At 40.6% G+C, this 27790-nt stretch overlaps 1 protein-coding gene across 1 annotated transcript; it reads right to left on the bottom strand.

Moving 5' to 3' along the window:
• Nucleotides 1-252: 252 nt before the first annotated feature.
• Nucleotides 253-12076, bottom strand: LOC311238442 (uncharacterized protein). Its single transcript, XM_084326504.1, has 7 exons — nt 12022-12076; nt 11744-11924; nt 10968-11062; nt 8658-8748; nt 3016-3138; nt 1892-1956; nt 253-322 (listed from the first exon to the last, which is right to left on the bottom strand). Exons 2-6 carry the CDS (start codon nt 11844-11846, stop codon nt 1949-1951), a joined length of 420 nt encoding a protein of 139 aa, XP_084182630.1. The 5' UTR covers nt 11847-11924; nt 12022-12076; the 3' UTR covers nt 253-322; nt 1892-1948.
• Between the last annotated feature and the right edge of the window lie 15714 nt (nt 12077-27790).

The following is a 27790-nucleotide window of genomic DNA, read 5'->3' as shown; positions in this document are numbered from 1 at the left end:
GACCTCCTGGTTAAACACTGACAAAGACGATCCTTCTCCTGAGGTGCTTCTCCTACGAGTTCTCCTCGTCTTCTTAGGATTATCATTTTATTTCCCATCTCTCCGTCTCTCCTTGTCTTTAGGTTCTTCCACCAGAGTCTTCCGTCTCTCCTTGTCTTTAGGTTCTTCCACCAGAGTCTTCCGTCTCTCCTTGTCTTTAGGTTCTTCCACCAGAGTCTTCAGTCTCTCCTTGTCTTTAGGTTCTTCCACCAGAGTCTTCCGTCTCTCCTTGTCTTTAGGTTCTTCCACCAGAGTCTTCAGTCTCTCGAGGTGATGAAGGGCCCTGCGGAAACAATGCTTCAGTTCAGTTCTTCATCCTTCAGGGGAAATTTGATTTGCAGACACATAGACCTCAGCATGTAACAGAGGTTCATATACTAGTGGTTCATATACAGTATACCAGTGGTTTATATATATACAAACCAGTGGTTCATATATTAGTGGTTTATATATACCAGTTGTTTATACACCAGTGGCTATGGTTAGCAGTGAGAAGGTTTTATGGGTTATAGTTAGCAGTGAGAAGGTCTTCTGGGTTGTGGTTAGCAGTGAGAAGGTTTTATGGGTTTTGTTTAGTAGTGAGAAGGTCTTCTGGGTTTTGTTTAGTAGTGAGAAGGTCTTCTGGGTTTTGTTTAGTAGTGAGAAGGTCTTCTGGGTTTTGTTTAGTAGTGAGAAGGTCTTCTGGGTTTTGTTTAGTAGTGAGAAGGTCTTCTGGGTTTTGGTTAGCAGTGAGAAGGTCTTCTGGGTTTTGGTTAGCAGTGAGAAGGTCTTCTGGGTTTTGGTTAGCAGTGAGAAGGTCTTCTGGGTTTTGTTTAGCAGTGAGAAGGTCTTCTGGGTTTTGTTTAGTAGTGAGAAGGTCTTCTGGGTTTTGTTTAGCAGTGAGAACGTCTTCGGGGTTGTGGTTAGTAGTGAGAAGGTTTTATGGGTTTTGTTTAGCAGTGAGAAGGACTTCTGGGTTGTGGTTAGCAGTGAGAAGGTTTTATGGGTTGTAGTGAGAAGGTTTTCTGGGTTTTGGTTAGCAGTGGGAAGGTTTTATGGGTGCATCCCTAGCTAGTACCATCATGTTCAAATAGATACACCTGGATACTGTGTAGCAGAGTGGCCTATTGGCAGTCTAATTGCCATATAGGTCCTCAGCTGAGTTGATTGCAGAGAGTGACGCAGAGCAAAGTGGAGCAGAGCAGGAGAGAGGAGTAAAGTGAGAGCAAGGGAAATATGGAGACGGAAAACGCGAGTTAAGAAGGCAAAGAACAAGTCGATTTGGAGGGAACGGTGACAGACTCATCATATATCCTGTGGCCTACAACATGGCCGATCAAAGAGAGTATCACCTGTAAAGAGAGGACACCAGTGCTAGCAAGTTAACCCCTTCAATGAACTGTCTCTTAAAAACCCCAACTATCCCGGACTTGACCACCTTTACTCAAGATCTCCAGTGTCCCTGTTCTCCCAGCTTCCCCTACAAATCTCCAAGCTCTCCTCAGCCACCACTTCAGCCTACCCCAGCCTGCTACCCCCCCCCCCCCCACACACACACACACATTCACTGAGCACACACACAATCTGGACTGTTGGTTTTGTTTAACTTGCTATTTTGCACTTGTTTTTGTGTGTTATTGAATACAGGAGCATATATCATTTCACTAAATACTGTTTTCCTGCCTCTTATTCAAACCCTTATCACAAGCTCATTTGTTGTAGTGGAGGTTACTAGAGTTAACCGGTATTGGACAGTAAGCTTTATTTGGCTTATATCATTTGTTGAGGTTGTCTGGCGCCCAAAGCAGAATTATAATTTTTTAAATATTTGATTATATTGGGCTGACCACCGCTACAACTGGCTCGAGGGTACCTTTGTAAACACTGTTCGCCTGGAGCTGACTCCAAGTCCTCCACTTCACGATGAACCTCAGACGTCTGCAACACAAAATACAAGAAACCAGTCATTTTCAGAGGTTTGATTGATTGATTGAAAACTTTATTTAACAGATTGCAGAATGGGTACAATACAGTACGGCTCAATACACACAATTGTTAAGGGGATGCAGACCAGAGAAAGACTTTCGTCTTGTTTACATCAGGGTCCCCCATTTTCAATTCATAATGACATTTATGACATACACAACATACAGATATACAGATATAATAATCTAATCTAATCATCTAATCTAATCATGACATTTATGACATACATGACATACAGATATACAGTACTGTTACATTTGTGACATACAAGATATGAAAATATACAGTACTGTTAAACAGAGATCATAACAGTAAATATATACATACGAGGGGGAGGAAAGACATTAGGAGGGGGTGGGTGGGTGGGAGGGTGGTTCAGACATTTACGGGGGCCAGTTTCGAATTGCAGCCTCCCCTAGGTGCTCTTTGAGAGCGGTTTTGAAGGTGGGTAGTGGTTCACATTTTGTATCTTGTAGACCAGGCCCATTGCAAGTTGCTGTACTCTGTCGTCTACTCTGAGCCATCCTAGGTTGTCAAAATGGGCAGGGGTGAGGTGGGTTCTAGGAGTCAGGTCAAGCAGTAGTCTGACCAGTTTGTTTTGTGATGTTGGTGACTGGCAATGTCTGTCCATCAGTCAGTCAGTCAGTCACACTTTGTCTGAGACCTGTTCAATGATTGATCTATGTGTGAGAATGCTTCACATCTATGGCACTGTGAGGACATCTTGTCTGATAGGCAGGACAACTGAAAAGACATCGTTCTGTTGCATTATTTTAGAGCTGGTACTGATCCAGTAGACATGCAGGTGGTGTGTGTGTGTGTGTGTGTGTGTGTGTGTGTGTGGTGTGTGTGGTGTGTGTGTGTGTGTGTGTGTGTGTGTGTGTGTGTGTGTGTGTGTGTGTGTGTGTGTGTGTGTGTGTGTGTGTGTGTGTGTGTGTGTGTGTGTGTGTGTGTGTGTGTGTGTGTGTGTGTGTGTGTGTGTGTGTGTGTGTGTGTGTTGGATCTGGGTACCGATCTGGGCTGTGGGTCCACCTCCACCTCCATGGCCTGGAGACTGAACAGCATCTGTTTCAGGGCCTCCACAGGACCAGGGTGTTTCCTGCTGCTGCCGCCCCAGGGAAAGGCACCGCAGGCCTGGGAGACACAACGGAGAGGTTGCACAGATAAGATAATGATGACATGTCTAATCTATTGTGATCCGTGTTCTTCTTGCTTACCTTTGCATTGTGGACTTTTGTCTCTTATTTTTCTTTACTAAGCATTTGTTGAAATTTGTATTTTTAATTACGACCCCTCCACCCCATTTAAGTATTGAGAGGGGACCCTATTAACTGTTACACCACTGAACGGCATGCTGGGTACAGGTAGCTAGCTAGCCAGGTAGCATAACAGCCTGTTAACAGCTGGGAGAACAGAAAAGAAAGACAAAGAAAGAGAGACCGGAGATGTTACATGGTAGCAACGTTTTGTACATTTGCCATGTTGTTTCACTAAAGCTCACGCATTTCAAGCATCAGTGACGTCACTTTTGGAATGAATGCTTTACATTTGCATGCTCCACTAGCAGCAACTGCAACGTGCTTCACAGCAGTAACAACAGACATAGAATGAGCATAAAATAGACAGAATAAAAGCTGTGCAGAGATTAAAACAACAATAAAATAGACCTTATTTACAATATAATAATCACAGTGTGGATGTAGTGTGTGTGTCAGAATGTATTAAAAGGCTAAGGTGAAGAGATACATAATCAATGGGGTTAATAACCTGGTCTATCTCCACCTTCAAATCCAGACTCAAAACCTACCTGTTCTCCCTAGCATTCAACCTTCCCTACCCATAAGCACCCTCCTCCAACCTACCACCCCCCGTTTCCCCTGCCCTACCTGTGACTGCAACTTGTTACTGTTCGCGGACGACTCAGCCCTGCTGGTCTCTGACAAGAACAAGTTACAGGTTGAAAAAAAAACCTCAGCTCTGAACTCGGCAGAATCTGCACCTGGCTCGCTGATAACAAACTATCATTACACATGGGCAAAACAGAGTCCATTCTCTTCAAATAACAAACTCAGCAAGGCCAACGGCTTCTCAGTTACAGTGGGTGACAATATTGTCACAAGGAAAGATGAAATTACATACCTAGGTTCCATCCTAGAGGCAAATCCTTCCTGTGACAAAATGGCATCCAATGTAATAAAAAAAGTCAACCAACAAACCGGATCTCCTCTCTGGTCAACAAGAATACCCTGAAGACTCTGGCAGGAGCACTCATTCAAGGGTACTACGACTATGCTTGCACCTCATGGTACCAAAGCACCTCAAAGGCCCTAAAACCATCACAAAACAAACTGGTCAGACTACTGCTTGACCTTCAGAGGTCTCTGAATGGCAGCGGGCTGCTCTGAGGAGGAGGCTCCATTGGGGAAGAGTGAACCAATTATCCGACGTTGAAACACATCTGCTGGGGCGCCAGGGTGGCGCACCACGTACAGCGCTGCAGTGCAACGCGGCCGTCCCGGGTTCGACTCCCGGACCCGGTGACCTTCCCCGAATGTCCTCCCCCCTCTATCTCCCATACTTCCTCTCTCTCTACCGGACTGCCCGGTGGCAAAAACCAATAAAATATCTACCAAAAACATCCCAAACATTTTATAAAAAGAGAAACACATTTGCTTCTACTGAGACGGATGATCTAACTCCTCAGGATGAATGGCTTCTCCTTCTGCAGGAACCCGACACGTCTCTCCACGACGCCGACTGGATGGTAACAGCTTTGATCCAAATTCACATTAATTCGCTCACTACGTTCACACACTGACGGCGGAGGCGACCGCGCAAGGTGCCGACCTGCTCATCGGGAGCAGTTAGGGGGTTAAGTGTCTCGCTCAAGGACACTTTAACTCGCTGCCGGGAGGAGCGGGAATCGAACCGGGAACCTTTCCGATTACCAGACAACTGCTCTACCTACTGTCACCCATGATGCCACCATGAACAATGGAATGGAAAGGGTTACGGAAGATGCCGACGGTCAGCATCACACTCAGAATAACACCGGTATGATTCTTTAATAGAACCAATACAACGTTTCTAAGAGAAGAAGAGAAGAAAGCCACAGACCTCTTGTCTTCCATCCGTCAGTGTCTCTCCTGCTCCCCCTACTGGAACAGGTGATTTACTGCAGGGGAAGTAAATTCAATTCAATTCAACGAGCACTTCATCTTGAAGGATCATTGAGAATCCTCTCTCTGAGCAAGCTCTCGTTTACAATGACGTCGAGGAATATACAGCACATAATAAATACAAACACAGTGTAGAAACAGAAAAGTCAATCAATTAAACATTTAAATGAATAAACATTATTATTATTTTTTTTAAAGACTGTGGTGCAGACTGACTCACAACGTGACGGGCGGGGCGTCCCAGGAGCGCTCAGCATCCAGTAGGTCCTCAGTGCTCCCCGGGCTGACAGGGTCATTATCTGGCACGGGGCCAGCAGCCATAGCTTCCTCAGTGTACCGTATAGGACCATTATTTGGCGCGGGGCTTGCAGGCTTGTTACAGGGAACTGTCAGGATAAAGGAAACACAAACAAAAGTTTTTTTATTAATATGATCCACTACAGGGGCGGTTAGGTGGTCGAGCGGAGATTGCGTTCGTCACCAGCCCCGGAGCTGTGAGCTTGGTTCGCCTGTTCGAATCCAGCTCACAGCTCCGGGGTTGTCACCAGCTTGGCTGGCCGTCTGCACTGATACAATTGGCTGTATCAGAGGGTGGGAGAAGCTGGCGGGGTGGGTCCGGGTCGTTGTAAACAGCGACTCCTACAGTTCGGTCGGGGCGCCTGCTAAGCGCGGATTGGACGTGAGGGGGATAGTGTGGTCCTCCCACACGCTACGCCCTCTCAATGAGAATCCGCGCTGCCAGGTGAAAAGAAGCGGTGATTGGCTGGACGTGTGTCGGAGGAAGCACGTGGTAGCCTCCACTCTCCCAAATGATCTGACTGTGGGGGGTAAAGCGCAGCGACCAGGAAGGGACTGGGAATTGGCATACGACTAACATTGGGATGGGAGAAAATCGGAGGAAAATGGAGGGGGAAAAAGACCAATAATAAAAAAAAAAAAAAAAATATGATCCACTACGAGTCAATCAATCAAAACACCATTCACAGCCATTCAATGGACATAGGATGAATTTTTATGTACTTATATTGTCGGCCTAAACAACGGCAGGAAAGTGCTCTCCACATAAATGAAGTTGCGATACGTTTGCACTCTAGAGATGTGAGGTTGTCACGGTAACCCGTAGAGCTAGTGTGTGACACGTTTGGTATTGATGGATTCCTTTGCAATCTCATGTCAGTGGCTTCATGGTAGCTTAAAGCTTAGTGCCCCAGGGTCTATTAAAACTAGAAGAAACAAGGTTCTCATTGAAAGGATCTCTAGTAGGGATGTCCGATATTGGCATTAAAATGTAATATTGGGAATGATCGGTTTAAAAAAAAAAAATGTAAAAACTTTTTTTTAACATTTATTTAACCTTTACTTACCCAGGCAAGCAAGTAAGAACAATTCTTATTTTATGTATTGTCAAAAGTATGCATAATGTTGTGTTAATTCCACGACAAGAGATATGTAATGTTAATTACCTGAAATTATTCCGTTTTTTTGGGGGGGGGGAAACCCTGCATACATCGGTATCGGTTGATATCGGTATCGAAAATTAAGAGTTGGACAATATCGGTATATCGGATATCGGTAAAAAAGCCAATATCGAACATCCCTAGTCTCTAGTCAAATTTCAGAGAACTTGGAGAGCCTTTATCAGCCGTGCAGACCCTGATCCTGGGCCTGGGATACAGCCCCCCCCCCCCCCCCCCCTTTGTCTGTTCGTACTGTAGTAATGTACTGTAGTGTGGGGGACAATAATGGACAATAGAATTCACATTCACATTCTGTCACATCCATGTTCAATGTTATGCACAGGGTGTGGTTAGAGGGCATTGATGTTATGTAGTCACACTGGGTTGACGTGGTGATGACGTATTATATTGTATAAGGAAGGGGAAGTAAACATTGCACTTCACATGTATTGCATCTAACAACCGTCTGGCAGTCCGTTTGTTCCGCAATCCTACGGTAGTGTTATTTGTTCATTTGTGATTTTTTTTTTCATGCTCAATGTTGTTTTCCCTTTTCATATTTTGGGGATGTGGGTGTCCTGGGATTGGGGGGAATTATTATTTTTTTTGCCTGGTCCCGGAATCCATTGACGATTAGCAGGGTCCCTCAAGGCAAAGTCCTCTCCTCCTCTGCCGTCCCCTCCTACTCCTCCTCCTCCTCCTCTTCTTCCCAGACACAGAGACGAAGAGCTCAGAACCCGCTCAGCTGTCTGAATCAAACTCTCGATCTTATCGTCTGAGGAAGAAAACACAATAAGACGTGATCACTGCTGAAGACGTATGAAGGAATCAAACACAATAAGAACCACTGCTGAAGACGTATGAAGGAATCAAACACAATAAGAACCACTGCTGAAGACGTATGGAGGAATCAAACACAATAAGAACCACTGCTGAAGACGTATGAAGGAATCAACAAACGACCAAACTGATGCACTAAAGAATATCAACTGTGATATTATTCACTGTAAGGGTTGAAATGGTTTTAAAACGAAAGAGAAAAGAATATCACCTAAGGGTTTTCACTATGGATGTCCGATATTATCGGCCTACCGATATTGGCATTCAAATGTGATATCGGAAAATATCTGTATCGGTTTTCAAAAAAAAATTAAGATTTTACCCAGGCAAGCAAGTAAGAACAAATTCTGATTTTATTTATTGTCAAAAGTATGCATAATGTTGTGCTAATTCCACAACAAGAGATATGTAATGTTAATTACCTGAAATTATTCCGTTTTTTTGGGGGGGAAACCCTGCATATATCGGTATCGGTTGATATCGGTATCGGAAATTAAGAGCTGGACAATATCGGTATATCGGTATCTGTAAAAAAGCCAATATCGAGCATCCCTAGTTTTCACTGCCGATCACAGTCTCATAAAGGAACTCCAACATTTTTGGGAAACACTTATTTGCCATCTTCCCCAAAGTCAGACAGGAAGACCCAATCAGTTCCACCTGTGTGTCCAGCAGCCCCAGAGACCCAATCAGTTCCACCTGTGTGTCCAGCAGCCCCAGAGACCCAATCAGTTCCACCTGTGTGTCCAGCAGCCCCAGAGACCCAATCAGTTCCACCTGTGTGTCCAGCAGCCCCAGAGACCCAATCAGTTCCACCTCTGCGTCCAGCGGCCCCAGAGACCCAATCAGTTCCACCTGTGTGTCCAGCAGCCCCAGAGACCCGATCAGTTCCACCTCTGCGTCCAGCGGCCCCAGAGAGAGGTGCATGCTGGACCCGGTTAGAGGAAAAAAAACACCTCACCCGGAGTCTTAAGCCAGTCTAGTGGTCCGTATCCGTTTCCATTCATTTGCGCTAAGCTAGGCTAGCTTGCAGCCAGGATAGCTTTCTACTGAACGCGCAGAGAGAGGAAACTGGTATCCATCTTCTTGTCTGACTCTGGAGAGAAGACGGCGAGTGCATTTCCCATAATGTCGGCGTGTTCCTTTAAGTGTAGAATTGCAGGAAGAAGGTACTGACCTTTGAACCTGCTGCTGTCCAGCTCCTGGAGACTTCCCTCCAGAGACATCCTCTCAGCCGCTTGCTCTCTGGAGAAGTCCCGCTCATCTTCCTGAGCAACACAAAGATTATATTCCATCATTATATTATGCAGAAACAAGACGAGGGACATTCATTTTTTCTGATTTATTCTAAACAAATTATTATTTTGTATTATTTAATTATTATTGAGTTATTGCACTGCACTGGCAGTTGAACTGCATTGAACTGAACTGAATACAAAGATTAATTGAACTGCACTGGCACTGTTGTTGTTAGTTAAAAACATAATTTTGTATTGTTTTTCTTTTGTTAAACTTAAATCCAAAGGAAAAATGTAAAAAACTGTTGTTGTTTTTGTTCTATTAGTGATTTACACACTTTCTCAATAAAAAAATATTGTATGACAAATTTAAACAGATTTGCACTGCTAATTTGAAGCGTTATGTCCCTGCAATTTACCATTATGGGCAAATAAATCAATCAACATTTTCTGAAAACATTTCTTGTTAAAGGTCCCCTATTGTTCACTATTTGGCCAATTTTACACAATTCCTGTGAGTCTATGGAACACATCTGCAAGGTTTTTTTTCAATAAAATTCATGGTTTTGTATTTTTAATCAAGTACTTTAGTGCACCACTTTCTCCCCTTCCAAAGTACAAGCTGTTTTTGGCTGGGCTCCGCCCATACTCGCAATGCGCTTTGATTGACAGTCACCCACCTGCACTGGCAGATACGCTAGGATGGAGGAACCTTTTCAAAGCGCACACACACCCGCTCCGTCTCTATAATGACTCATGTAGGATCTATAACACTCTGAAAGATGTGTTAAATAATGACTCATGTAGGATCTATAACACTCTGAAACATGTGTTAAATAATGACTCATGTAGGATCTCATAACACTCTGAAACATGTGTTAAATAATGACTCATGTAGGATCTATAACACTCTGAAACATGTGTTAAATAATGACTCATGTAGGATCTATAACACTCTGAAACATGTGTTAAATAATGACTCATGTAGGATCTCATAACACTCTGAAACATGTGTTAAATAATGACTCATGTAGGATCTATAACACTCTGAAACATGTGTTAAATAATGACTCATGTAGGATCTATAACACTCTGAAACATGTGTTAAATAATGACTCATGTAGGATCTCATAACACTCTGAAAGATGTGTTAAATAATGACTCATGTAGGATCTCATAACACTCTGAAACATGTGTTAAATAATGACTCATGTAGGATCTATAACACTCTGAAAGATGTGTTAAATAATGACTCATGTAGGATCTCATAACACTCTGAAACATGTGTTAAATAATGACTCATGTAGGATCTCATAACACTCTGAAACATGTGTTAAATAATGACTCATGTAGGATCTATAACACTCTGAAAGATGTGTTAAATAATGACTCATGTAGGATCTCATAACACTCTGAAAGATGTGTTAAATAATGACTCATGTAGGATCTCATAACACTCTGAAACATGTGTTAAATAATGACTCATGTAGGATCTCATAACACTCTGAAACATGTGTTAAATAATGACTCATGTAGGATCTATAACACTCTGAAACATGTGTTAAATAATGACTCATGTAGGATCTATAACACTCTGAAACATGTGTTAAATAATGACTCATGTAGGATCTCATAACACTCTGAAACATGTGTTAAATAATGACTCATGTAGGATCTCATAACACTCTGAAACATGTGTTAAATAATGACTCATGTAGGATCTATAACACTCTGAAACATGTGTTAAATAATGACTCATGTAGGATCTATAACACTCTGAAACATGTGTTAAATAATGACTCATGTAGGATCTATAACACTCTGAAAGATGTGTTAAATAATGACTCATGTAGGATCTATAACACTCTGAAAGATGTGTTAAATAATGACTCATGTAGGATCTATAACAATCGATAATCACACATATAAATGTGAAGAAACACAGCTGGCTTGCACAAGTGAAATGACCAGAACAGAAAATAGAGTTTCTCCAGCTGATAACGTGAAGCCTGTTGATCCAGATGTTGATGTGTTCTCTCCTCCAAGGTCAAGGTCAATGTCAACTTTATTTACATAGCACATTTAAAATCAACTGAAGTTGTACCAAAGTGCTGTACAATACAAAAACAGAAATACTAAAAGAAATAGAAAATACAGTATACACACAAAGTCATAGAACTACAATAAAGTTTTAAAAAGCTGCCAATAAAAACAAGTGAGTCTCCCACCTCGAGGTCCTGTCCTCGTACCTCATGCTGCCGCTCGTCCTCCAGGGAGTCGTCCAGCTCTGTGAGCCAGGAGGGAGCTCTGGGTCTGGGCCACGGTACTCCTGGACCCACAGGATCTAACAGGATCATGGGACAAAGATCTTAACGATGATGGAGCATTTGACTGGGTTGAACCTTTTAGTGTTGTACTAACTATGGGAAACATGTTGTTAACTCTCCCCTGGCCAAGGAGATCTAGAGACAGCGTGTCCTGGTTTTACCATCTCTTTTCTAGCACTAGGTGTTAAGTCAAAGTCACTTATAAAGAGTTTGATCTTTTCTAGCACTAGGTGTTAAGTCAAAGTCACTTATAAAGAGTTTGATCTTTTCTAGCACTAAATGTGTTAGTCAAAGTCACTTATAAAGAGTTTGATCTTTTCTAGCACTAAATGTGTTAGTCAAAGTCACTTATAAAGAGTTTGATCTTTTCTAGCACTAAATGTGTTAGTCAAAGTCACTTATAAAGAGTTTGATCTTTTCTAGCACTAAAGGTGTTAGTCAAAGTCACTAAAAAACTATTTCAACAGCAAAGTCTTTCTAATACTTCTGCAAAGTGCAATTTTTATACACTGGGGCGACAGTGGCTCAGGAGGTAGACGACCTTCCATGCCAACCCTCATTGGGAGTTGGGGGTTAAGTGTTCCCCTGAAACCTCCATGAGCACCCCTGAGGGTCCCCAGAGCCCGCGTTGAGAACCCCTGCCTTAGAGGTACACCTTCCTGGCCTGGTCAGAGTCTCTGAGGTGTGGTGTGGGTTACCTCCGTGTTTACAGGGATCCTCCAGGGAAGCAGCAGAATCACAGTGCTGGAGCCATGCTGGGTACTGGAGGTCCGGGACGCTGGTGAGTCCAGAGAAGTTCATCTCAGACCTCTGGGCGGTGAACCAGCGGGGGTAGTGGAAGGAAGAGACACCCACAGCCCCGGTCCCTCTCTCTGAGACCTGGTTGTAGGGGAAGGGAGAGACAGCTTAGTCTGTTAATGGTGGATAATATTGTGTTAATGGTGGATATGGTTTTTCTTTCATCATACTGCATCACCTTGGAGTTCCTTTGATGTGTAGCTCCAGGACCAACAGTGGAGGATTCTGGATCAAGTCTTGTAGTGGTTTCTCCTACCCTTCCTCTAGACCTGAGTAGAATAGAGTAAAGTAGAGCAGAGTAGCATAGAGTAAGATAGAATAGAGTAGCATAGAGTAAGATAGAATAGAGTAGCATAGAGTAAGATAGAATAGAGTAGCATCGAGTAAGATATAATAGAGTAGCATAGAATAGAGTAGCATAGAATAGAGTAGCATAGAGTAAGATATAATAAAGTAGAGTAGCATAGAGTAAGATATAATAGAGTAGCATAGAATAGAGTAGCATAGAGTAAGATAGAATAAAGTAGCATCGAGTAAGATATAATAGAGTAACATAGAGTAAGATAGAATAGAGTAGAGTAGCATAGAGTAAGATATAATAGAATAGAGTAGCATAGAGTAAGATATAATAAAGTAGAGTAGCATAGAGTAAGATATAATAGAATAGAGTAGCATAGAGTAAGATATAATAGAGTAGAGTAGCATAGAGTAAGATATAATAAAGTAGAGTAGCATAGAGTAAGATATAATAAAGTAGAGTAGCATAGAGTAAGATAGAATAGAGTAGCATAGAGATATAAGATATAATAGAGTAACATAGAGTACAGAAGAGCAGAGAAGAGAAGAGAAGAGTGAACATTATAGGTACTATAAGTCCTCTATTTTTACCAACTCTAAAACATGAATGACATGTTGTTACAAGCAACCTTAGTGGCCTTGAGGTTCTGCCGGTTCTGGTCAGGGCAGCGTGGTGTTGGCAGGCTGTGTGAGAGTAACTCGACCTCTCGGGTCCGTGTCTGGGCCACGAGGAGGACCGGGGCTCAGTGCTCCGGTTCAGCAGGTCCCTGAGGGTCATCTGTCCCAGAGAACAGGTCCCGGACCGTGACACGAGGCCTGGCACACGGAGAAACAAGGAGTGATTGATTGATTGATTGAAAACTTTATTAACAGATTGCAGAATGGGTACAATACAGTACAGCTCAATACACACAATTGTTAAGGGGATGCAGACCAGAGAAAGACTTTCGTCTTGTTTACACCAGGGTCCCCCATTTTCAATTCATCAGGACATATATGACATACATGACATACAGATAGTCAGTACTGCTACATCTATACATTTATGACATACCAGATTTGCAAATACAGTACTGTTTGTGATACAGAAGGAGTCAAGAAAAGGGAGTATATACATTTGACGTAGAAACTGTACATTGGAGGAGGTTGGGTGGGGGGGGTTGGGTACACTGGGATATTGACAACCATACTGGGTAATTTACATTGGAGGTGGGTGGGGGGGGGGGGGGGGGGGGGGGCACATTGTATAAACAAGCAAAACTGTACATTGAGGGGGGGGGGGGGGGGGGGGGACTCTGTACAAACAAACAAAATTGTACATTGGACTATTGACAAGACCATACTAGGTAAATGACTGTACATTGGAGGGGTTTGGGTTAGGATATTTACAGGGGCCAGTGTTGCATTGCAGTCTCCCGTAGGTGTCTCTTGAGAGAGGTTTTGAAAGTGGGTAGTGATCCACATTCCTTTACAGCTTTGGGTAGGGCGTTCCACATTGATGTGGCATAATTGCGAAACGTGTTTAGTCCCTTATTTGAGCCGAATCTGGGTTTAACATGATTCAAACATGAGTCAAACAGGAGTGTCAAATTCAGGGGCCGTCGTCTCAAAAATCAATGTCAAATTTGCCTTAATACATTCTCACCAGCTACTGGACAGACATGTTTAATACATTCAAAGAAATATATGATAGAAACTTTGACCCGGATCCTCTTAAAGCAGTCTTTGGACTTATGCCTGAAATGGGAACTGTAGTGTCCTCTCCTCTCTTAGCTAGATGTTTAATATTGAACTGTAGTGTCTCCTCTCTTAGATAGATGTTTAATATTGAACTGTAGTGTCTCCTCTCTTAGATAGATGTTTAATATTGAACTGTAGTGTCTCCTCCTCTCTTAGATAGATGTTTAATATTGAACTGTAGTGTCTCCTCTCTTAGCTAGATGTTTAATATTGAACTGTAGTGTCTCCTCTCTTAGATAGATGTTTAATATTGAACTGTAGTGTCTCCTCCTCTCTTAGATATATGTTTAATATTGAACTGTATTGTCTCCTCTCTTAGATAGATGTTTAATATTGAACTGTAGTGTCTCCTCCTCTCTTAGATAGATGTTAATATTGAACTGTAGTGTCTCCTCTCTTAGATAGATGTTAATATTGAACTGTAGTGTCTCCTCTCTTAGATAGATGTTTAATATTGAACTGTAGTGTCTCCTCTCTTAGCTAGATGCTTAATATTGAACTGTATTGTCTCCTCTCTTAGATAGATGTTTAATATTGAACTGTAGTGTCTCCTCCTCTCTTAGATAGATGTTTAATATTGAACTGTAGTGTCTCCTCTCTTAGATAGATGTTTAATATTGAACTGTAGTGTCTCCTCCTCTCTTAGATAGATGTTAATATTGAACTGTAGTGTCTCTTCTCTTAGATATATGTTAATATTGAACTGTAGTGTCTCCTCTCTTAGATAGATGTTTAATATTGAACTGTAGTGTCTCCTCCTCTCTTAGATAGATGTTTAATATTGAACTGTAGTGTCTCCTCTCTTAGATAGATGTTTAATATTGAACTGTAGTGTCTCCTCTCTTAGATAGATGTTTAATATTGAACTGTAGTGTCTCCTCTCTTAGATAGATGTTTAATATTGAACTGTAGTGTCTCCTCTCTTAGATAGATGTTTAATATTGAACTGTAGTGTCTCCTCTCTTAGATAGATGTTTAATATTGAACTGTAGTGTCTCCTCTCTTAGATAGATGTTTAATATTGAACTGTAGTGTCTCCTCTCTCTTAGATAGATGTTTAATATTGAACTGTAGTGTCTCCTCTCTTAAATAAATGTTTAATATTGAACTGTAGTGTCTCCTCTCTTAGATAGATGTTTAATATTGAACTGTAGTGTCTCCTCTCTTAGCTAGATGCTTAATATTGAACTGTAGTGTCTCCTCTCTTAGATAGATGTTTAATATTGAACTGTAGTGTCTCCTCTCTTAGATAGATGTTTAATATTGAACTGTAGTGTCTCCTCTCTTAGATAGATGTTTAATATTGAACTGTAGTGTCTCCTCTCTTAGATAGATGTTAATATTGAACTGTAGTGTCTCCTCTCTTAGATAGATGTTAATATTGAACTGTAGTGTCTCCTCTCTTAGATAGATGTTTAATATTGAACTGTAGTGTCTCCTCTCTTAGATAGATGTTAATATTGAACTGTAGTGTCTCCTCTCTTAGATAGATGTTTAATATTGAACTGTAGTGTCTCCTCTCTTAGATAGATGTTAATATTGAACTGTAGTGTCTCCTCCTCTCTTAGCTAGATGTTAATATTGAACTGTAGTGTCTCCTCTCTTAGATAGATGTTTAATATTGAACTGTAGTGTCTCCTCTCTTAGATAGATGTTTAATATTGAACTGTAGTGTCTCCTCTCTTAAATAGATGTTTAATATTGAACTGTAGTGTCTCCTCTCTTAGATAGATGTTTAATATTGAACTGTAGTGTCTCCTCTCTTAGCTAGATGTTTAATATTGAACTGTAGTGTCTCCTCCTCTCTTAGATAGATGTTTAATATTGAACTGTAGTGTCTCCTCTCTTAGATAGATGTTTAATATTGAACTGTAGTGTCTCCTCTCTTAGATAGATGTTTAATATTGAACTGTAGTGTCTCCTCTCTTAGATAGATGTTTAATATTGAACTGTAGTGTCTCCTCTCTTAGATAGATGTTAATATTGAACTGTAGTGTCTCCTCCTCTCTTAGCTAGATGTTAATATTGAACTGTAGTGTCTCCTCTCTTAGATAGATGTTTAATATTGAACTGTAGTGTCTCCTCTCTTAGATAGATGTTTAATATTGAACTGTAGTGTCTCCTCTCTTAAATAGATGTTTAATATTGAACTGTAGTGTCTCCTCTCTTAGATAGATGTTTAATATTGAACTGTAGTGTCTCCTCTCTTAGATAGATGTTTAATATTGAACTGTAGTGTCTCCTCTCTTAAATAGATGTTTAATATTGAACTGTAGTGTCTCCTCCTCTCTTAGATAGATGTTTAATATTGAACTGTAGTGTCTCCTCTCTTAGCTAGATGTTTAATATTGAACTGTAGTGTCTCCTCCTCTCTTAGATAGATGTTTAATATTGAACTGTAGTGTCTCCTCTCTTAGATAGATGTTTAATATTGAACTGTAGTGTCTCCTCTCTTAGATAGATGCTTAATATTGAACTGTAGTGTCTCCTCTCTTAGATAGATGTTTAATATTGAACTGTAGTGTCTCCTCTCTTAGATAGATGTTTAATATTGAACTGTAGTGTCTCCTCTTCTCTTAGATAGATGTTTAATATTGAACTGTAGTGTCTCCTCTCTTAGATAGATGTTTAATATTGAACTGTAGTGTCTCCTCTCTTAGATAGATGTTTAATATTGAACTGTAGTGTCTCCTCTCTTAGATAGATGTTAATATTGAACTGTAGTGTCTCCTCTCTTAGATAGATGTTTAATATTGAACTGTAGTGTCTCCTCTCTTAGATATATGTTTAATATTGAACTGTAGTGTCTCCTCCTCTCTTAGCTAGATGTTTAATATTGAACTGTAGTGTCTCCTCTCGTAGATAGATGTTAATATTGAACTGTAGTGTCCTCTCCTCTCTTAGATAGATGTTTAATATTGAACTGTAGTGTCTCCTCTCTTAGATAGATGTTTAATATTGAACTGTAGTGTCTCCTCTCTTAGATAGATGTTTAATATTGAACTGTAGTGTCTCCTCCTCTCTTAGATAGATGTTTAATATTGAACTGTAGTGTCTCCTCTCTTAGATAGATGTTTAATATTGAACTGTAGTGTCTCCTCCTCTCTTAGATAGATGTTTAATATTGAACTGTAGTGTCTCCTCTCTTAGATAGATGTTTAATATTGAACTGTAGTGTCTCCTCTCTTAGATAGATGTTTAATATTGAACTGTAGTGTCTCCTCTCTTAGATAGATGTTAATATTGAACTGTAGTGTCTCCTCTCTTAGCTAGATGTTTAATATTGAACTGTAGTGTCTCCTCTCTTAGATAGATGTTTAATATTGAACTGTAGTGTCTCCTCTCTTAGATAGATGTTTAATATTGAACTGTAGTGTCTCCTCCTCTCTTAGCTAGATGTTAATATTGAACTGTAGTGTCTCTTCTCTTAGATAGATGTTTAATATTGAACTGTAGTGTCTCCTCCTCTCTTAGATAGATGTTAATATTGAACTGTAGTGTCTCCTCTCTTAGATAGATGTTTAATATTGAACTGTAGTGTCTCCTCTCTTAGATAGATGTTAATATTGAACTGTAGTGTCTCCTCTCTTAGATAGATGTTTAATATTGAACTGTAGTGTCTCCTCTCTTAGATAGATGTTTAATATTGAACTGTAGTGTCTCCTCTCTTAGCTAGATGCTTAATATTGAACTGTAGTGTCTCCTCTCTTAGATAGATGTTTAATATTGAACTGTAGTGTCTCCTCTCTTAGATAGATGTTTAATATTGAACTGTAGTGTCTCCTCTCTTAGATAGATGTCTAATATTGAACTGTAGTGTCTCCTCTCTTAGCTAGATGTTTAATATTGAACTGTAGTGTCTCCTCTCTTAGATAGATGTTTAATATTGAACTGTAGTGTCTCCTCTCTTAGCTAGATGTTTAATATTGAACTGTAGTGTCTCCTCTCTTAGATAGATGTTTAATATTGAACTGTAGTGTCTCCTCTCTTAGATAGATGTTTAATATTGAACTGTAGTGTCTCCTCCTCTCTTAGCTAGATGTTTAATATTGAACTGTAGTGTCTCCTCTCTTAGATAGATGTTTAATATTTAAGCATTACATCACGCGCAGGAGTAGTTTGTGAACAATAAACCATGCCTAGGGGTGGTCGTTAGACCCCCCTAGGCATGGTTTATTGTTCACAAATCACGACTGCAAGTGGTGTAAAGCTTTTATACAACTGCCAGATTCATCCAACCTTATTTCTATACAATAAACACACATTAATCGAAGATTTATTGAAAAAACCATCCGCCAGAAAAAGTAGTTCCCACAACTACAAAAAAGACAAGTTGCCTCCATGTGGAAGCAGCTTGAAGTGCATCCAACCAAACTAACACATCCAACTGTGTATTATTGGAATGATTGAGAGAAGTTGCCTCATGTGGAAGCAGCTTGAAGTGCATCCAACCAACTAACACATCCAACTGTGTATTATTGGAATGATTGATTGAAAATTTTATTACCAGATGCAGAATGGGTACAATACAGTACGGCTCAATACACACAATTGTTAAGGGAATGCAGACCTACTTTCCATAGAACTTCATTCTTAGATGCTTCTATATAAAGTAGGTAAAACAAATTAAAAAGTTTTCTTTGCCCTATAGGAAAAAAAGTTTTCTTCGCCCTATTCTTTTATTTATTTATTTAAACCTACTGTAGAGGGCCTAAACTTAACCAGTTGGAAACCAAGCGTACAGTAATAAAATTAGCAATCAATCAATCAATCAATCAACTCAATAGGCCATGCTCACTTAGAACAGCGCAGCACCCAGCTCTCTGACTATCCCCCGCGTTCCAGGCAGAGTGTGTGTGTGTGTGTGTGTGTGTGTGTGTGTGTGTGTGGGGGGGTGTGTGGCGGTGGGTGGAGACTAGAGCGAGCGCTGACAGTCGCAAGGAAAAAGAAATTGAAAAAAAATTGAAAATTAATCAATCAATCAATCCGCGATTTTTCTTTTGTTACAGAATGATTCAAGACCCATCAATTACATCATCCAACATTGTTTAAACGACTAAGACATTCGCTGTGACAGAATCGCTTGATATTTAGTCGTTTAGTCGCTATCAACATATCCATTTGTAAAGATTATTGTCCACCTTCTTGTGATCCGGCAGAGTGATGTGATGTGGTTCGGTTGTGGGCGGGTCCTGGGCCAGCAGTGTGGAATTGTTGCCAATAAAGACGTGTAAAATGACTGTTTCAGCCAATCAGAATCGAGAAATGTGCATGCCGTTGTATAATGAACTGTAGTGTCTCCTCCTCTCTTAGATAGATGTTTAATATTGAACTGTAGTGTCTCCTCTCTTATAGATGTTTAATATTGAACTGTAGTGTCTCCTCTCTTATAGATGTTTAATATTGAACTGTAGTGTCTCCTCTCTTAGCTAGATGCTTAATATTGAACTGTAGTGTCTCCTCTCTTAGATAGATGTTAATATTGAACTGTAGTGTCTCCTCTCTTAGATAGATGTTTAATATTGAACTGTAGTGTCTCCTCTCTTAGATAGATGTTTAATATTGAACTGTAGTGTCTCCTCTCTTAGCTAGATGCTTAATATTGAACTGTAGTGTCTCCTCTCTTAGATAGATGTTTAATATTGAACTGTAGTGTCTCCTCTCTTAGCTAGATGCTTAATATTGAACTGTAGTGTCTCCTCCTCTCTTAGCTAGATGTTTAATATTGAACTGTAGTGTCTCCTCTCTTAGCTAGATGTTTAATATTGAACTGTAGTGTCTCCTCTCTTAGCTAGATGTTTAATATTGAACTGTAGTGTCTCCTCTCTTAGATAGATGTTTAATATTGAACTGTAGTGTCTCCTCTCTTAGATAGATGTTTAATATTGAACTGTAGTGTCTCCTCCTCTCTTAGATAGATGTTTAATATTGAACTGTAGTGTCTCCTCTCTTAGATAGATGTTAATATTGAACTGTAGTGTCTCCTCTCTTAGATAGATGTTTAATATTGAACTGTAGTGTCTCCTCTCTTAGATAGATGTTAATATTGAACTGTAGTGTCTCCTCTCTTAGATAGATGTTTAATATTGAACTGTAGTGTCTCCTCTCTTAGCTAGATGTTAATATTGAACTGTAGTGTCTCCTCTCTTATAGATGTTAATATTGAAATATTGTTTGTTTTTGCTTTGTGTTTGTACTGTATAATTAGTTTGTGTGTTCTGACTGTATAATTTGTTCATGCTCAATACAATCTTTTGTAAAGTGTCTAAATTGAAAAATGTCAATAGATAGATTTATAAAAAAGAAATTAAAAGAAAAATGCATTAACCACATAAGCATCGTACAGCCCGACGGCAGGCCGTCATGCACTTGCGGTACTTTGCGCTTGTTTGCTGGCTCTGGGCTGCATTTTTCGCAGATCATCCAATACACCGTTCGAAAGTTGAATTTGCCGCCTTTCGATTGTCACCACACTCAACCAATTGCGTGCTTCGGGTATCGAGTTACATGACGATATATCCGGCGAGCGTCATTTGACAGGCCGCGCCGTCAAATGACCACGTCCAGTAATGAACAGTCCTGATTGAACTGACCAATCACCGCTGATGGCGATAATGATTGATCACCATTGTAGCCAACGAGCGTCCACTCTGAAAGAGATCCCACACGGGCGGGTGACATAGCTGTCAACATTGGGATTTTAAAAAACTGGATATTTCGCCCCGCCCCCTTCCCCGCCCCTCCCAATGTAGTCTCCTCCCCCTCGTATGTATATTATATAATTATATATATATTAGAGCTGGGCCGTTAACGGCGTTAACGTGCTGCGTTAACGCTATACTAGTATCGCACGATAATATAATTAACGCATTAATAATAAAAAAATAAAAAAAACATTTTTTTTTTTACATTTTTTTTTTTTACCTTTATTTACCCAGGGTAGGTTCGCTGAGCACAGATGCTCTTTTTCAGGAACGCCCTGCTTCACATTCACACAGTTCCATTCACACCTGGGAGCTGCCCAGTACAACCACAGTTGACACCATTGGCCACTGAGCAACTCCACTGGAGCAGTTGATTCAAGCCATGTCACAGGGGCACGTCCCCAAGGACTTCAAAATTGCGAGAGTGACCCCTCTACACAAAAAGGGCAGCAAATTAGACCCAGGCAACTACCGCCCTGTTTCTATTCTTACCTCCATCTCGAAAGTCATGGAGAAAATAGTCTACGAACAGGTCGAAAAGTACCTGGCGGAAAAAAACCTAATCTACGAATTCCAATCTGGCTTCAGAACGTCCCACTCCACTGACACATGCCTCCTCTATTTGAACGACCACATCAAACAAGAGGTGGACGCTGGCAAATACTGCGGCATGGTCATGCTGGACCTACAAAAGGCCTTCGACACTGTCAATCACTCCATTCTAATGGACAAGCTAAAAGCAATTGGTTTTGATAGCCTATCAGTGAGCTGGATGCAATCCTACCTGGAGGGGAGAGAACAGATGGTAGAGGTAAACGGTACTCTATCCCCCCCCCTCACAGTGAGCTGTGGTGTTCCACAAGGAAGCATACTAGGACCGCTACTCTTCCTAATTTATGCAAATGACATGTCGTCAGCCTGTGACTGCAACTTGTTCCTGTTTGCGGACGACTCAGCCCTGCTGGTCTCTGACAAGAACAAACTGCAGGTGGAAAAAACCCTCAGCACGGAACTAGGCAAAATCTGCATATGGCTCGCTGATAACAAACTATCATTACACATGGGCAAAACAGAGTCCATTCTCTTCGGTTCAAATAACAAACTCAGCAAGACCGACGGCTTCTCAGTTACAGTGGGTGACAATATTGTCACAAGGAAAGACGAAATTACCTACCTGGGTTCCATCCTAGAGGCAAATGTTTCCTGTGACAAAATGGCATCCAATGTAATAAAAAAAGTCAACCAACGAACTAGATTCTTGTACCGGATCTCCTCTCTGGTAAACAAGAATACCCTGAGGACTCTGGCAGGAGCACTCATTCAAGGGTACTATGACTATGCGTGCACCTCATGGTACCAAAGCACCTCAAAGGCGCTTAAAACAAAATTACAAACATCACAAAACAAACTGGTCAGACTACTACTTGACCTGAACCCCAGAACCCACCTCACCCCTGCCCACTTTGCCAACCTAGGATGGCTTAGAGTAGACGACAGAGTACAGCAACTTGCAATGGGCCTGGTCTACAAGATACACTATACGACCGGGGTGCCCATGTACATGTCAAAATACTTCCCAAAGGTCAGTGAATACCACAACCACTACACCAGAGGAAGCTCAACAAATCATGTTAAACCCAGATTCGGCTCAAACAAGGGACTAAACACGTTTCGCAATTATGCCACAACAATGTGGAACGCCCTACCCAAAGCTGTAAAGGAATGTGAATCCCTGCCCACATTCAAAACCGCCCTTAAAGAGCACCTACGGGAGGCTGCAATTCGAAACTGGCCACCGTAAATGCCCAAAACCCCCACCACCTCCTAATAGACAGTCTCCTCCCCACCGCATGTATATATTCCCTCCCCGCCGTATGTATATTCCCCTCCCACCCACCCACCCCCTCCTAATGTACAGTCCCCTCCCCATCATATGTATATACTCTGTCAGGATCTAGGGGTAACAGTACTGTATATTTGAATACCGCCTATGTCACAAATGTATCAGTACTAAATACCTATATGTCCCTATGCCATAAATGTCATGTATGTTATGTATGTCATAAATGTCTATATGAATTGAAAATGGGGGACCCTGATGGAAACAAGACAAACGTCTTTCTCAGGTCTGCATCCCCTTAACAATTGTATGTATTGAGCCGTACTGTATTGTACCCATTCTGCAATCTGTTAAATAAAGTTTTCATTCATTCATTCATTCACATAGTTCAAGTTTGAAATGATTCTTTCTGTTTTGCTCATGAGAGTGTGCTAGATACTGTACTGTACTGGTAATATTATTTATTTGTGTTAACTTCTGAATAAAACTACTTATTAAACACAAGTACATCTTATTGAACATTATTTTGATATTTCATTACCAATTATCATAGCAAAACAGCTTTTTCAAACAGTCTGTAATGCATTTTGGAAACGGGAGATGGGCTCATGGTGTAATGGGCCACCTGGCCTGAGAAACATAAGGAGGAAAGAAAAAGTAAGGACTTACTTCTGGTCATTATTTGGGTAGAACACACATATTTTGAATGCCTTCGGCAGTTTTTTTTAGTTTTTTTTTAGTCATTTTAATCTAGATTAATCTAGATTAAATCCAGGATTGCAGATAGATTAATCTAGATTAAAAAAATTAATCTATGCCCACCTCTAATATATATATTGTCTGCACTGCGCAGCCGTGGAATCGCGAGGCCATAGATTTAGAATAGATAGAAATGGCACATTGTGGTGTATCATAATTAATTTGTTGAATACAATAGGATTTTTATAACGTTGACACAAATTAAAGAATATTTACACTAAGTTCTCTTTTACCTCTTATTTAATTCATTCATTAATTTAATTGTAGGCACTGTTTATATTGTACATAGTCCTGTGTGTTGTATATTGTGTCCTATGTTACTTTTGTGTTTATTGTCTCTTTCTATATACACCGTGGGAAGGGGGGCACGTAATTGAATTTTTCTGTATGTCTTGCACAAATTGGAAAATGACAAAGTTGAGTTTGACTTTTAACATGTGTCTATAGTGTCAGACACTAATTGTAATGTTAAAAACGGATACTGCTGTAATATAAAGTGAAATTCTACCATGCCTCAATGTATCAACTTTAAACATACACTAAATGTTAATGTTAGAAATGTTCATTTCCATTATTTCCACCATGTGCAATATTTCCTAAGAACAGCAATGTCCATTCTATCAACTCCAAATCTGTGCTATGAGCTCAATTCTCCCGGTGCATGCAGAAGTAGAATTGCTGTCTTGTTTTGGATGAATGAGTAGAAATGAAAAACGGAAATCTTCTTTTATTAAAGTAGTTTTGACATGTGATATAGATAAAGATATTGCTTCATTGTGTATTGATTAACTTTACATTTGCTCTTCATTCATATTACAAAAGTTATACTGGCACGTCTAATACAGCAAAGGATTATGGGTAAATGCAACGTTAAGGCAGTGCCAATGTAAGACTGACTTTACATTAAACTAATGACAATAATATAGTATAAAGTAGGGTATTATTTGGACTAAAGACTGGTGTTGTCTCACCCTACTCGCATGTTGAGGGGGAGCACCATACATTATACACTAATAATGGAAGACCCACACCACCCCAACAACAGCCTGTTCAGGCTGCTGAGGTCAGGCAGACGCCTGCGAACACCAGCTACTAGGACAGAGAGGCTTCGGCTCAGCTTCTTCCCCCAGGCCATCAGAGCCCTGAACACTGAACTCTACACACACAAGCACACATGAGCACACACACTGTACACGCTCACACACTAGCAGCCACTTTAACATGAGCAAGCACACACTCATGCTGCACACGCCCACACTTATGGCCACTAAGGAAAGGTCACTTTAAAAATAGTATAGCATAACCTGAGATTGTATAAAAAATGTAAATAACTATGTACAAATACCGATATGCCCTACTATGTTACTTGTTTATTGCACAATGTTGTTTTATTGGATTCTATTATATGTTGTTACTACTATATTGCACATCGTTGCGGGCAAGACCACCCGCATTTCATTGTATATTTGTATGCCGTGACAAATAAAACTCTTGACTTGACTTGACACTTTGCCGTTATCGCTTCTCTGCCTTTATGGTATGTAGTTGTAGAATGTAATACATTTTGCGCTAAAGCCCTCCTTTAGCCGGTCCCTGTTCTTCTTCTTCTTCGGGTCGCAACTGTCTTCCGGTCTGACTTTCTGTGCCAACGTTCTAATCTACACTGCTGCCACCTGTCGTCACGGAGGGGAATTGCAGCCATTTTGTAAAAATAAAAAAAAGATAAAAAAACGGGAACGGGATGACGGCGGGAAGGAAGGTTGAAATACGGAACAATCCCGGGAAAAAGGGATGTTTGACAGGTTTGGCGGGTGAGAGTGGGGGAAGGTGACACAAGAAGACAAAGAAGTCCATTGTTTTTACTTGCGTGTCTGAATGAATGGCAGTGGACGGCCATTTTGGATAATCACCCTGTATTTTTTTTTTTTTACTTTTTTTTCCCACTACCTATCTTTGTGAAAGTGGCTTCTCAGCTCTGGTCCAGCTGAAGACAAAGCGGAGGAACAGATTGGACATTGAGCATGACCTCAGAGTTGCTTTGTCTACAATCACCCCAGACTTTGAGACTCTTGTCAGGAGCAAACATCATCCCCAGTTATCCCATTAGTCCCCTGCATGTTAAGCTAAGAATTCTGCTAAGAAGGATATATTATTTATTATTATTATTATTTTATTTCATTGTGTTTTTAGCCCTTAGTTGCACTTTTGTTGCAACCCCAGTTATCCCCTTAGTTCCCCCAAACGTAGGTCTGTTATGTTAAGCTAAGAAATCTGCTAAGAAGCATATTATTTATTATTATTTTATTTCATTGGGTTTTTAGCCCTAGTTGCACTTTTATTGCAATCCCAGTTATCCCATTAGTTCCCCCAAACTTAGGTCTGTTATGTTAAGCTAAGAAGTCTGCTAAGAAGCATAATTATTTATTATTATTATTTAATTTCATTGGGTTTTTAGCCCTAGTTGCACTTTTGTTGCAACCCCAGTTATCCAATTAGTTCCCCCAAACTTAGGTCTGTTATGTTAAGCTAAGAAATCTGCTAAGAAGCATATTATTTATTATTATTTTATTTCATTGGGTTTTAGCCCTAGTTGCACTTTTGTTGCAAACTCAGTTATCCCATTAGTTCCCCCAAATGTAGGTCTGTTATGTTAAGCTAAGAAATCTGCTAAGAAGCATATATTATTTATTATTCTTTTATTTCATTGGGTTTTTAGCAATAGTTGCACTTTTGTTGCACTTTTTTGTGTTTATTTCATGTTTTGAAAGATTGCGTATTACTGCAAATATATATTTTTTTTACATAAATCATAGTGGTTAAAAATTTTGGGTCGCGACTTAATGACTAAGGAAAATGTTGGGTCCCGAGGCTAGAGCAGTTGAGAACCACTGGTCTAGGGGCCATGTCTACACAGAGACAGATAGTGGTGGTCTAGGGGCCATGTCTACACAGAGACAGATAGAGGTGGTCTAGGAGCCATGTCTACACAGAGACAGATAGAGGTGGTCTAGGGGCCATGTCTACACAGAGACAGATAGAGGTGGTCTAGGGGCCATGTCTACACAGAGACAGATAGAGGTGGTCTAGGGGCCATGTCTACACAGAGACAGATAGAGGTGGTCTAGGAGCCATGTCTACACAGAGACAGATAGAGGTGGTCTAGGAGCCATGTCTACACAGAGACAGATAGAGGTGGTCTAGGGGCCATGTCTACACAGAGACAGATAGAGGTGGTCTAGGGGCCATGTCTACACAGAGACAGATAGAGGTGGTCTAGGAGCCATGTCTACATAGAGACAGATAGAGGTGGTCTAAGCCAGTGGTTCCCAAAGTCGGGGTCGCGACCCAAAGGTGGGCCGCGAGCAGCCACGGATGGGCCGCGAGATGATTTACATTTTTTTTTTTTTTTTTTTTTTTTTTGTCAGGCCACTGAACTTAGAAGCAGGCCAGGACAGTGTTTCTAGTTGTATTCTAAAATTCTATTCTATTGTATTCTAAAATGTGACTATATGGTTTTATATTAACTTAATAAATAAACAAAAACGAAAAATCTACTTATTTCAACGAACATTTCAAACTAAATAACAGATTATGCACATAAAACGCTGAAAACAACCGAAGCAACAATAGTATTTTAATGAGGCTATTATTATTATCATTATTATTTTGCAACAAGTTAGCCCTCTCATAAATAGCACATATAAATGAATAACTAACTTGAACTAACTTAATAGGATTGAAGTGATATTTGGCTTAAAAAATCGGTCGCCTGGCAAAAAAAAAGAAAAAAAAGCCAGACGATGTGCATTGGGCTGCGGCTCTCTGACACCTTATTTTCTGGGCCCCGGCCTGAAAAGTTTGGGAACCCCTGGTCTAAGCCAGCGGTTCTCAAACTACGGGTCGCAGGTATTGGCAAGTAAAAAATAAAAAAAAAATTAAAAAAATTAAATTTATTTTTTAATGTTCTGGCAACATATTTTGGCTAAATATGCCTTGTTTTATAAATGTCTATTGATAAGTTATACATGCTGTAATAAAAAAAATTCGAATAAATATGCATGAATCAAGTTCAACAACGAGTGCTTTTATTTTGATATTCCTTAATTCCATGTTGAAATTATGCAATACAATGGGCGGCTAAGTGGCGCAGTGGGCAAGGCGCTCGCCACCAACGCAGGAGATGCTGGGTTCGAGTCCAGCTCTCGGCGTTGCTACCAGCTTGGCTGGTCGTTCATACTAATACAATTGGCAGTATTAGGGGGTGGGAAAGCTGGTGGGTGGGGATCGGACGTTGTGGACAGCGACTCCTACAGGTCGGTTGGTGCGCCTGTGCAGCAGAATCAGGAAGCAACGGGGGCGGCGTGTCCCTCCCACGCAGACCCTCGCCGCTGAGAGATCACGCTGTGCAGGTGAAAAGATGCAACGGCTGCCTCCTCGTGTACCGGAGGGGACACGTGATGCAAGGCTTCGTCCACATGATTGATTGATTGATTGAAAACTTTATTAACAGATTGCAGAATGGGTACAATACAGTACAGCTCAATACACACAATTGTTAAGGGAATGCAGACCAGAGAAAGACTTTCGTCTTGTTTACATCAGGGTCC

Source organism: Notolepis coatsorum (genome assembly GCF_963971535.1).
Source record: "Notolepis coatsorum genome assembly, chromosome: 12".
NCBI classification, from domain to species: domain Eukaryota; kingdom Metazoa; phylum Chordata; class Actinopteri; order Aulopiformes; family Paralepididae; genus Notolepis; species Notolepis coatsorum.
The sequence above is the reverse complement of the archived record's forward strand: the minus strand, read 5'-3'. Positions and strand labels throughout refer to the sequence as shown.